This window comes from Callospermophilus lateralis, chromosome 6, assembly GCF_048772815.1.
Source record: "Callospermophilus lateralis isolate mCalLat2 chromosome 6, mCalLat2.hap1, whole genome shotgun sequence".
NCBI classification, from domain to species: Eukaryota; Metazoa; Chordata; class Mammalia; order Rodentia; family Sciuridae; genus Callospermophilus; species Callospermophilus lateralis.
Genome location: NC_135310.1, coordinates 137244066 through 137256469, shown reverse-complemented (window position 1 = coordinate 137256469; position 12404 = coordinate 137244066). Strand labels below are relative to the sequence as shown.

General features: G+C 33.7%; 1 protein-coding gene across 2 annotated transcripts in view; it reads left to right on the top strand.

Annotated features, from left to right (window-relative positions):
- Nucleotides 1–12404, top strand: part of Exoc2 (exocyst complex component 2) — a 198942-nt gene that overhangs the window by 55057 nt on the left and 131481 nt on the right. For both annotated transcript variants that reach the window (XM_076859113.1, XM_076859114.1), the window contains exons 5-6: nucleotides 8149–8262; nucleotides 10297–10421. In XM_076859113.1, coding sequence (XP_076715228.1) covers nucleotides 8149–8262; nucleotides 10297–10421 — 239 coding nt within the window. The remainder of the gene's footprint in view (nucleotides 1–8148; nucleotides 8263–10296; nucleotides 10422–12404) is intronic.

Sequence of the window (12404 nt, the reverse complement as noted above, 5' to 3'; positions counted from 1 at the left end):
TGTGATTCTTAGGGACATACATTTTCATTGCTTAGAAAAAGAGGGGTTCTAACTCTGTTGCCCAGGCTGACCTCAAATTCCTGGGCTCCAGCGATCCTTCTGCCTCAGTCCCCTAAGTAGACCACTGCCCACCCCAAGAACCTCTCTTTAATGACTTAAAATTATAGGGTAATGAATTATATTAAAATCTTAAGTAATCTAATGTACATGTATTGAAGAAGTACTTAAATGGGGGTAATATTAAATGTTTATTTTAAGGTATTGCTCAAGTTTCAGTAACATTTGCCTTATTATTAGATAATGCAAAATATTAAAGAATAATTTTTGAAAAAGGTAAAATCTCGACTCTCACATAAAATGAATAGTGAGCTTTTATTTAAATCATTAATTAGTGGGAGAACCAATAAAATGCAAAAAAAAAAAGTTAAAAGGAGTGTTCTGGGAGAGATATAATAGGCAGTGAGGAATAATAAAAGGTGTAAAATGAGGTGCTTCTACTGGTAAACAGTTATATCCTCACCTTCCCTGTTTCTGAGGATGGAATCCCTCCTGTCACTGTCAGAGCTCTACACCCTCTGTGTCTCTAACAGAGATGCAAAATTGTCAGTTACAGAGAAAGGCACAGATTCCCCCATAGCATCAGAGAGAGCATTAGGAAGGCACTCCTGAGCCTGGATGAAAGGACATCTGGTAATCTTTTTGTCTAAAAATCTTTTGCCAATTTTTTTTTTTTCCTCCCCAAAGAGAAACTAGAGGTGCCAGTAAGCAAAAAAAAAAAAAAAAAAGAAGAAAGAGTATGGAAACCAAGAGGAGAATATTTTTGGTCAGAAAAATGCTTTCCAGGCTTCCCTTCTTTTAGTTTTTAAAGAAAGTGACAAGAAAGCTACATTTGGTTTATTGAACTCTTACCTCAAAAAGAGAAATCTTTTTTTTCTTTTTGGTAGTGATGAGAATCAAACCCAGGGCCTTGCTCATGCTAAGTGTACACTCTACCACTGAGCTACAACCACAGCCTGAATAGAGAAATCTTGTTTTAGAGGAAAAAAGAAAGAAAAGGAAGGGAAAGACAGATTGTAAAATGCTGGTATGGGTTTCATTTTCCTAACTCACTATGTTTTAGATAAAAGCTTTGGTCTCTGTAGAGAAGAGTGTTTCATTCAGATCAGGATCCTTATTGTCAAAAAGTAAATAAATAAATAAACAAACAAATAAATAAATAAATAGAATTCTTACTCTCTTTTATTTCTCTTAACTAATGCCATTGAGGAGTTTCTTTTATAATTAAAAGGCTGAAGATGACCCATTTTCTTTAAACATCATTGAATAAGGAAAACAGGGTTTTAGTATTATTTGCTGGTTGAAAGGTATTGATTTGGAAGGTTTGAAGAATTATAAATGCTTACTATAAAATACTCAACTGTGATCCTGATGAATTATCAGATTAAAGTGGAGAGGCAGCCTTTGGAAGATGAATCAGCTCCTAGTAATTGCCATGTGAATGTTTATGGAAATTCTCTACAGCTGACAGCCCAGTTCACAAAGTGGAACAATGAGGAGCCCTGTGGTGCTGTGGTTGGTTCATCTGAATATGAAAAAGCAAAGTGAGAGTAATACAATATAGTTTCCTTGTTGCTTTTTGGTGTGAGTTAGAGTTTAATAAATATTTTATTGGCTGACCCAGCATGCATGCTGTCCTCTTTCAGGCCACAAGTTTTAACAACTGGCATTTATTGGCCACCTTTGACTGTTAAAGTCCTTCATATTCCTAAATTTTTAACTGATGTTTTTGCACACATGGTGCCATGATACTTATAAAAGTGTTACTAATTGCTCAGCAAAACTAACATCATTTTGAATTGAGACTAGGATTTGCTTGTAAAAGGTCCATATTTCTGATTTATTATGGTTATTGTCACAGATATATATGCTCTCTGCATGGCTTCAATTGTAATGGAGACAAACTATTTAAACTGAAAAAAGAAATTAAAACCAGGTTCATATTAAGTGAAAAACTTCACTAAGTTTTGTTTCTTAAAAGCAATACTTATTTGTCTAACAAGAGAATAACATATATAATGTTTTGGAGACAGTACACCTATGGGAGTGAGAGTAGAAAAATAGAATTTTGCCTTGATTTTATATAACCTCTTTTTTTGTGTGTGAATTACAGTGTGGGAAGGGCTGTTTATTCAGTTGATGTACCACTAATATCTGTTTACATATACACTGATTTTATAGGCAATGCATATCTCATTTTCTTCTAATAAGTTTAGCTTTCCAACAGGGAAAAAAAAAAAAAAACATGACTAGTTTTCCCATTACATTTAGAAAGCAATATTTAAAGAAAGAGAAGGTGATGGCAAAATAAACCTTATTAGAAGTGTAGAAGAGAAAAGCCTTGGATAAATTTACCTTTTAGAATTTTGTAAAATAGATTTGTGGGTTGTGTTATGGTACCTAAGTCTAGAAACTATCAGGTTGAAAAAAGAAAAAGAAACAATCAAAGCAAACTTATGATCTTTAATATAACAGAATGTCAACAATGTTGCTAAAAATTTAAAGCTAAAAAATTAAACATAACATTTACACAAAGAGCTACATAAGCCCACTGCCCCTCCATCTTCCATATGCCACATGAAGGAAATGTGTTCTCTTCAGTGCAAACAGAATACCAAAACTGCAGCCAGTCTTCAATGTATGTGGGTGGCTAAAATGTTTTTACAACAAATGTCATTGCTTTGCATGCTACGTTGGTTATCCTGAAGACTATTCTCATATTGGAAAGCAAATACTGATATGTTAAGCACATTCCTGTTAATTTTATATGTATTTCCTCAATACACATGCTTGGTCTAATCATTTTTAGAAGGTTTAAATCTGAGTTTACACTGCCATCTAATGGAAAACATTTTTTAAGGGTAGTAAGAGTTGTCCACCACTGAAAATGTGTTTTGATTCCTTACTGAAAATATTTCATGTTGCTTTTAGTCTCTAACTCTAATTAGTTTGAAAGTACAAGACTATATCTTGCTTTTACTGAACTGTCATTTCGTTTGGAAATCTAGTATCCAAAATCCAGTTATTCTGAACATACATTTCAGTTTTAACTGTGCTTCACTAACGATGTTGACATAATACTTCTTCCTTTCCTATTGCTGTTATTAAATAATTAATATATTTTTTTTGTTTTTGACCAAAACTCTCCCTTCTGCTCCTCCCTGATTATTTATCTTCAAAGATTTATAGTTACGGTTTTATTTCCTATCTTAAGATTCTCTGATTCTTTGACTATGAAGCACTGAAGTCCAATCTTGATTATTGACATCTAATCTCTTAAGGGTGTTTACTCATCTGTAATATGAGAATGTTTGACTCACTTGTGATGAGAATTAAATGTAATGATACTTATAAAAATAATCTGCAAAATATGAAAAAACTAACAAGTATAAAAAATAAAAGTAACAGCAAATAACATTTTTGAGCCTTCGTTGTATGCCAGAGACTGCTAAGCCTTTCACGAGCATTATCTACTTTAATCCTTAAAACATTCCTAAGAGGAAGGTGTTATGATCCTTAAGAATAAATGGAACCTAAGAGAAGTTAAATAACTTTTCCACAGTTATGCAGACAGATGGAGCAAACTTAGAGATTGAATGCAGAGCCTATCCTCTTGCCACTCTCATCACTGCTGCCTCCTATTATAAATACTGAGTAAAGTTGTCTGTACATTTGCAGTCAGCTTTGTTGATTCTTGGCATTGTCATTTCTCTGTTTTTTTTAATCATCTATTTCACATTTTTTATGTATATGCATAAAATATGAGTATATTTAAGCAGATGACAGACTCCAAGATTAGTTGAGGCGGTGATTCAGTCATGTCACTGAGATTTGAGAAACCTGCTGTTCTGCTGCCCTTAGTGTAAAATAGATTTCCTTCATAATTGCAAAATGACTTTAGCAATTCCTAGTGTTGAAACTAAACACAATGATACTCAGAGGCAGAAAGACACCATTTCTTCTGGGTTCTCCTCCTTTTTTTTTTTTTTTTAAGTATGTATTTTTTAGTTTTATGTAGACACAATGCCTTTATTTTATTTTTATGTGGTGCTAGGATCAAACCCAGTGCCTCACACATGCTAGGCAAGCACTCCACCACTGAGCCACAACTCCAGCCCCTGGGTTCTCCTTAAAAGTGTGGAGATGTTTCTCAAAAAGGCTCTATTTGATTTTTTCTTAGACAGCACTGGTCAAAACAGGGTCACTCAATAAAGAATAAGGGGAAAGTGATAGGGTTGGCTTGGGATAGTTGATCTCACCCATTAAAGGTAAAGTACCAGGCTGTATGAGATTCTTCTTGTGAAAAGGGCCTAGAGTGATTGTCAGGTCACTGGCCAACAATGTCTACTAACAATGTGTCTGCATTTCTATGCATGATTAGTCCTGGACTTTAATTGAATGATTTGGACAAAATGACTTGACATCTCTGTGTTAGAATTTCACTGTCTTGAATATAAATTGTCTTATTCCTGTATGTTCAATTTCTGATTTAGGTCTCAGCACTTTTTCCAACTTTAATAATTGTAGTTAAGTTTGGTAAAAGAATTTTAAGGTCTTCAGAAAAAAAATCACTGAAGAATAATTCAGTCTGAGGTGTGATTATAAGGGTTTGGACATTTGAACCAAGAGACCAGTAATTTCAAATTCTGCCTGGCTCATTTGGGAGCCTGAAGGAGTTATGTGTATGTGGGGGTGGGGGGGGGTGGGGGGTAAGCCAGGTGCTGTGATGCATGCCTGTAATTCCAGCAACCTTGGAAACTGAGGCAGGAAGACAGTGAAATTGAGACCAGCCTGGGAAATTTAGCAAGACTTTGTCTCAAAAGTAAAAATAAAAAGGACTGGGGACATAGATCAATAGTAGTGCACCCCTGGGTCCAGTCCTCAGGACCACCAAAATAAACAAACAAACAAATAAACAAAAACAAGAAAAAAAAAACCCAAACAACAACAACAAAAAAACTAACAAGATGAGTTGATGCTTCAGATCTCAGCATAAAGGTCTTTGGTAGGAGCACAGGGCCTCCTCACTGTTCAACTTAATGCCAAAGCTCAGTTTCAGGATCTGTCTTTTCCTTTCCTCCCATACTTGTCCTTCAGTGGACATGGCATAAACATTATGACAGATGAGAGTGCTGAACCTGTGGGGGTCTCGCCATGCCCATGGGTGTCTCTTTAATGCCAGTCAGTATGATCAGGCCCATTCTTGCTCTTTCTGAGGGCAAGGTGTATTTCTTAATAGCTCTTGTCCTAGAGTCCTCACTAGACATTAGAACTTTCTCTTTCACTATAACAGATTTTGTTTGTAAGAATAACAATTTAGTGTACTATAAGTAAAATGTTACTAAATCAGGTGTATTTTAAATATTGAGTATAGAATGGGAAGATCTGGAGTACTATAGTTTACATTTTTCAGTACCAGCAATTTAAGCATTTTATTGTTTAGGATATAAACTTTTTATATGCCATATTTATCCCATTAAAAATTATTTTTAAGCTAACTATATTGAGCAGGGTTTAAGTGTCAGGCTTATGAAGAGTGTAGGATCTTAGCCATATTACCATGGCATATAACTACTCTAGTTTTGAGACATTTTATACTTTTTTGCTTTACTTGATAGATGTTATTTTTTCATTTGTAGTGCTAGGGATCAAATTCAGGGCCTTGTGCATATTAGGCAAACACTCTACTACTGAGCAATATACCCAGCCTCAATGATATAATTTCTTGATACAAATAATCCCTCTTTACCCACTGCTTTGATGATGGGCAGGGAAATACCCAACAAACTGAAGTTCTTCAGGGCTGGAGTGAGGGATGCAGATGCTTAGTTTGACTTCTCTGTGTCACATTTTGTTCTTTTTTTCTTAGCTCTGTCCTTAATATGTGAGTTTGGAATTGATTCTTGTTAGATGAGGCTTTCTTATAGTTAAATAGTTCATAGTCACTATTATAATTAGGGATTTAGTTAATATCAGGCAATTCTGTAGGGTTTTTTTGTTTGTTAGGATTATTTAGCTTTCTGAGTCAATGAATAATATAGAATATCTGCACATAAAAGCAAGGTTGACCAAATGTGGTCTGCATGCCACCATGGACTTACTTCTTCCCTTATAACTGGTGACAGATCATATTTAGATAAAGCCAATTGATCCTTCATGCAGTAGTGTAGAGAGACTCTCCCTGTCAGTTAAGGTAGAACTACTGAGTAAAGGCCCTGAAGCCCAGGGCCTATCAGAAATAAGGGTTTCTGGATTAGTTAGCTGGAGCTCAGCATGTTGTGGCTTAGCCTAAGTCTCTACTTAGACATTATGTTCCCCAAAAGGTCTAAATTATAGGCATGGTATACAAATAAATGAAATGAGTTTCTTGAGTTCGAGAGGTGACAGGATTTTTTTTTTTTTTTTTTTTTTACCAGAATCAGCATGAAGAATCCACACCAAAATAAACTTGTAAAAATGCAGAGTACTAGTCAGATGGTGACCACTAACTAGAGAAGATGACCAGCAAGCTAATGAATGCCACATACATGCTTCAAGAAGGTTCTGACTGTAATGTTTGAACTTTTGAAGCTATTAGTAAGGAAAAGTATAAGATTAAATTTAGTCTCAGTTTCTAAACTGAGGTGATATGAGTCCTCCTAAAATCTCACTGGTCTTCTTTGGTTACCACAGTTTTAGCAAGCCTTTCTTTCCCCTCTAATAAAAAATAAGAATGATTCTTCATAGGGAAAAAAGTTAGTTTAACAGGATGTAGAGTGAGATTCTCACATAGCACATGGTCCGTTCTAGAGGAATGTGGTATGGTATCTCACTAGGCAGATTTGCAAAGGAAATCCTTGAGACCTGTTTCTGCCGCTTGAACCTGTTGACTTTTTGGTGAGAGTCCTGACAGGGCGGACTTGTGGAAAGTTTCCTTGGGAAGAGCTGTGCTAGTCTTTGAAGGGGTAGAATGAGGACATGTGACCTTCTCCAATTAGGCCTGTTGAGTGGGACTTCCCTTGGGCCCTCTGGTGACAGTGCTTGCTTAAGCTAGAGGTGGCTTTTTGGGAGAGTTGTTCCCTGTGACCAAAAGAAAACCTCATAGAAAAGAATGGATTCCAAGAAGTTGTGCCTAGTGGTCAGGCATCTAAACGTTGTGGGGTTCCAGCAGGGAGATGTGTACAATAAAGATGTGTGCAAAAGATTTGAGACTGAGGAAAGGCAGTAGGAAGCAAATGGATCTGAGAGCTAAAGGGTGGGGGTAATTTTCTTACTGAATAAACTGAAGATTCTGGGCTATAAGATAATATTGTGTCATTCTTATACCTTACAGGTTGGACTTTTTCAGTGTATCAGACTCAGGGACACATATCAGTTAAATGGGACAATAAATCAGAGGAACAGAGTAAACATGAACATGGTGTGTGCAGGAGAGTATAATCCCTTAGAGGCTACTGAAGCTTTGGGTTTGAGGATTAGAATGGCAGAAATGACTCCCAAGATATTTAAAGTGGAACATGGACTTCATCCTCCAAATAGGGAGGTGGGACAGCAGCAAAGCCTGTTTGTGAGGTTGTGAGCCTTCCAGGGTGGGTGGCAGAGTCTGGCTATGGTACATTTGTCCTCAGACACAGCTGGTGTCTCAGCATGAAGCCTGACCTGTAATAGCTATTTAATTAGTGTTTGAATGAATATGTAAATGAATTGATCCAGAAGTCATCTTAAAAATGTAGGCAAGATAGGGAAATGCAGATAATATTTAACCTGTTGTTATTACAAGATTTTCTTAAAGGTTATTCTAGACATGGAAGTGGAATTCAATCTTATATTTTAAGGACTCTTAAATCTTATATTCTTCAATTGATGTAATTTCTGTATTTCAACTCTTTTCCTATCTTTTATACACAGGGGTACATGATTTTTACATAGAAAATCAGCTGTGATATAGGAAATTTATAATAAAAGTTTATACAAAGATGTTCTTGATAACATTCCATATAATTGTGATTGTTTATATTCATATTTATTATACTAGGTAGACACTTAATGATTCTTGTCACATTTTGGTAGCAGTACCAGTTGTAATATATTTTTAAATCTTTTTCTCCTTAGAAGTAAATTTCCTCAGAAGGACTTAGAAATGCTGTTCCATGGAATGAGTGCTGATTTTACAAGTGAGAATTTTTCAGCTGCCTGGTACCTTATAGAGAACCACTCAACTACCAGGTTAGTGGATTTCAGACTGAACTCTTGAGAGCTTCTGCTCAGATGCTAATGATGTGAATTTGAGTACCATAACTTGAGTTTTAAGTTTGGCTCTGCATATGGTAACAGTTTTAGGTATATGAGTTCTTTGACTTGAGTAAATCTATGAACATCTCAGGGTATCAACTTCCTTATTTGTAAAATGAGATTATTAGAGGTCTTTTATTCTTTACTATAATTTTGTATTACTACATGTTTCATTATTTGTGCAACTCATTAAAATTTTGTAGAGTTTTTAGCTGGGGACCTAAGCTGATATATGTGCATGTGATATATTGCCCTACTCAAAATTTTGATGAATTTTAAGTTCTGGTGTGAAATACAGAACACACTGCTTTTCCTGATCATAGAGCAAAGGAAGACGAGTTAGATTATAATTATGTAAATACTTGACTTAAAATGAACCAAAAATTACTTGTATATCCAAGTTACAGTATTCTCTTTTGTGTGCTAATTGGTTTATCAGTTCTCTATAAGAGATTTATAACTTCTTTACAAGGTTGATTTAAAACATGTTTAGTGAAAACATATGGATGAATGAATGGTTTATTGCTTAAAATTTATATTCTTGGTAAGTCAACTTGTTAAAATGTACCTTAATATAAATTTTTCTTATTAGGATGAAAACCATTACTAGAAAACATGAGGAAAAGTTAGTATTTTAACACATAAGTATTTTAATACAAAAGTTAGTATTTTAATACATTTGGCTTGATAAATTTTTAAAGCAAATATCTGAAATAATTCTTCCATTGTAGAAAATGATTCTAATTTTCTTTAATTACAGCCATGCTTTTTCTATTATAACTGAGAATTAGAATATGTTTTCTGTGTAGAACATCATAGTATTGAAGAATATTTTTAAAATTTTACAGCTAGATTTTGTAGCTCAAATGGAAATCAGTTTTGGAAATGCAGTGGCCTACCTTTTTTTTTTTGATATTTTCTATTTTTATTGAAAGAAATCATACTAAAGACATACAGTTAAGTAGCAGAAACACTAATATCTCTAGAAATAGTATCTAAAAGACACAAAAAAGCACTAATGCCTAAATCTCATCAAAAGTGTTTTATGCAATCTCTTATCCCTTATAAAATCCCTATGAAAGACTTTAAATAAGTTCATGTTTTCATAAATTAAGTTTATATTTTCAAACTCCCAATATTAAATATTCACTGAATAAATCAACATATTTGTTCACATGTTTTAAATGTTAATGAACTTGATTTAAATCTCTTCTCTGGGTCTCTTAGGACCAAAAAAAAAAAAAAAAAATGTTGCTTCACAGAGTTTCACTTGGAAAAAAAGGAGAAGGGATAATAAAAACCACATTTTTCCCCCAAATTTTTCTAGTTCTCTGATTGGCAACTTCATCCCACAAAGCTCATGATACTAAATAGTAGTTTTATTATGAATAATCATCTTTTTAGTTAACTTTTTTTTTCCCTTTGGCACTGAGGAGAGGCCTAACTTTTTGTTCCTTCTTTTTTAGATGATGTTATTTAAATTGTGAATTAACTCACAGGTTTTATGTAACTTTATTATTAAGAACTGTGTAGTATTGACATGGTAAGATTACCATTATGCTCAATGTTCCAAAGTATTTGAATGAATGTAGTAGTCCCACCTTGGAAATACTTGTCTTTCTGTCAGGTAGAAGATACTCAAACCCCGATATCTGGTAAATCATGTATATAATATATATAGTTATAAAAATATCTACACGTGTATTTACTTCTTATGGATTGGATATATTTCAGATTATCATTTTAAGGCTACAAAACTCTTAATAGTTGTTGTAATTTAAGCATCATTATAAATGAAAGGTTTAGATAACAATTTGAAAGCTTTTTGTTTTCATATGGTCTCATTTTAATCTGTGTGCTTCTCAACATAAGTTTCAGCGTTCCTAGTATTTTACACTTAATGAATGATCTTATTTCTTTTTTGCTTGTGAGTAGTCTCAAACGTTTGGTTTCTTAATTTCATTTCAGCTTTGAACAGCTCAAAACAGCAGTCACCACCCTCAAAAGGCAGGCCAACAAGAAGAGCGAGGGCAGTCTGGCATATGTGAAAGGGGGACTCAGTACATTCTTTGAAGCACAGGATGCCCTCTCAGGTAAGGCGATCCATCTGTTGGGAGCTTCCACCATGGAAACCTGACACTGTGCTTGCAGAGTGTTTACAGGGTGCGACATTCAGTCTGTATTTATAAAAGTAGAGATCTAAAATGTACCATAAATATTTGTTGCAGACTAGGCTGGAATCTCTTTGAAGGCCTGGTACTTTAAATATTTGTCTCTGAGCCTTTGTTGACCCATCTTATATGTGTGAAATGGGAGACTCCTTTACCTCTCTATGATGACTAATCTTTGGGGCTGATAAGAAATTAAATCCCAATGGCTAAAATTCTAGAATTCTTAAAGTCTTCTTGCAGCCATCAGTATCTTACACATGTGCCCAATCCTGTACATATGATAGAACCATTGTGTGTTCAATTTGGAAAAGACTTATGATAATGCATTGTTTTAGCCATCATACCACCAACCCCCAATGATCATACATAAAGTTAGATGTCCATTATCTGCCATCATCTTCATATGTGAGGAAAGTTGCATTAAGGAGAAATATGGGTTTAAACATTTCAATGTAAGATGAAGGGCAGGTTCTTTTTAACTACCTTTATTTAATAAAAATTAATTATTGTTTATCGAGTGAAATATAAAGTATATTAATAAAAGTTAACCCGAATCTTTTTAAAAGTGAAGGTACCTATATCTAGGTACCTAAGTATCAGTAATTCTAATTGTATATTACAGGACTGTATCTTCTTCAACAAAGATAAATTTTAAAATTGATTTGTTATCAAATTAATTTTATTATTTCTAAAACCCCTTCCTCATTAAATAAATATTTGATGCAGTCTCTTTCTTGCAGGTAGAGGTTAGGATTTTGAAGGGCTAAAATGTGAATGCAGGTAGAGGTTAGGATTTTGAAGGGCTAAAAGTGAATAGGGCAACGAGGTGTACTTCTTGGATACATCCTGTGCCCTATTTCTTAAATGTTTTACCTTTCTTTTTTTGTGCCTGTTACTGCTTTTTCTTAGTTATCAGTTTTATGTTATCAAGTAAATGTAGCATATGCTCAGTTACTACATAAATGATTTCCATAAATTATTGTAATTAATTTAATTTCACTTAGCAAAGAAATGTTTTACTTTCTTTCACTCTTAAAAAACATTTATACACATATTTCCTTATGATTTTTCTTTTTATTAATGGTTTCATTCTTTTTCTTTTGAACTTTTTTACCTTAGCTTAAACAAGTATATATGACAAAATTGAGTATTGTTTGTAAAGTTGTATATACTAGAAATCTTTTTTGTTCTTCAGATCAAACCTGCCATTCCTCTGTGTGACTCTTTTCCATAGCATTTAATTTATTTGTAGCCTTTCATTACTTTTTCCAATGAAAGTTTTAGGTGAAATTGATCTGTAGTTTTTAAAAAATGCTTTTTTGGTCACGTTTTAGGGTTATGTTATATATAATCATATGGATCTATACATGTTGATGTATCTGTATTGGCTAAGTATGAACATGCAGAATTAATTGTTTGAAATTTGAGAGCTGATACATAACAGTGCTCAGGTAATTTGTTTTGCTTTGATACTATGAAAATTTTCAAAAATGCTGAAAGTAGAGGTGATAATATAATCAACCCCTATGTACCTATACCTAGATTTTACAGTTACAAATTTTTTTTTTCCATACTAGCTTTATCAGTTTTTGAGGTTGGTTTGTTTGCATTTGTTGATGGTTTTAAAAGCAAATTTCAAGCAGTGTGATGTTTCTCTGCTATAAGACTTAGTATGAATTCCCCCATATAAGGACATTTATATACATAAATACCACAATACCATTATAACAGCTAACAAAATTAGCAAAGTCTTGAATATTGACTCATTCTCAGTTCATATTAAGATGTCTCATTACCCCCAAAATTCCTTTGTATAGTTAATATGTTCAAATCAAGATACAAATAAAATTTAGGCATTTCATTTTATTTTAAATTTCCTAAGCCTTTTTTTTAAAATACATTTTA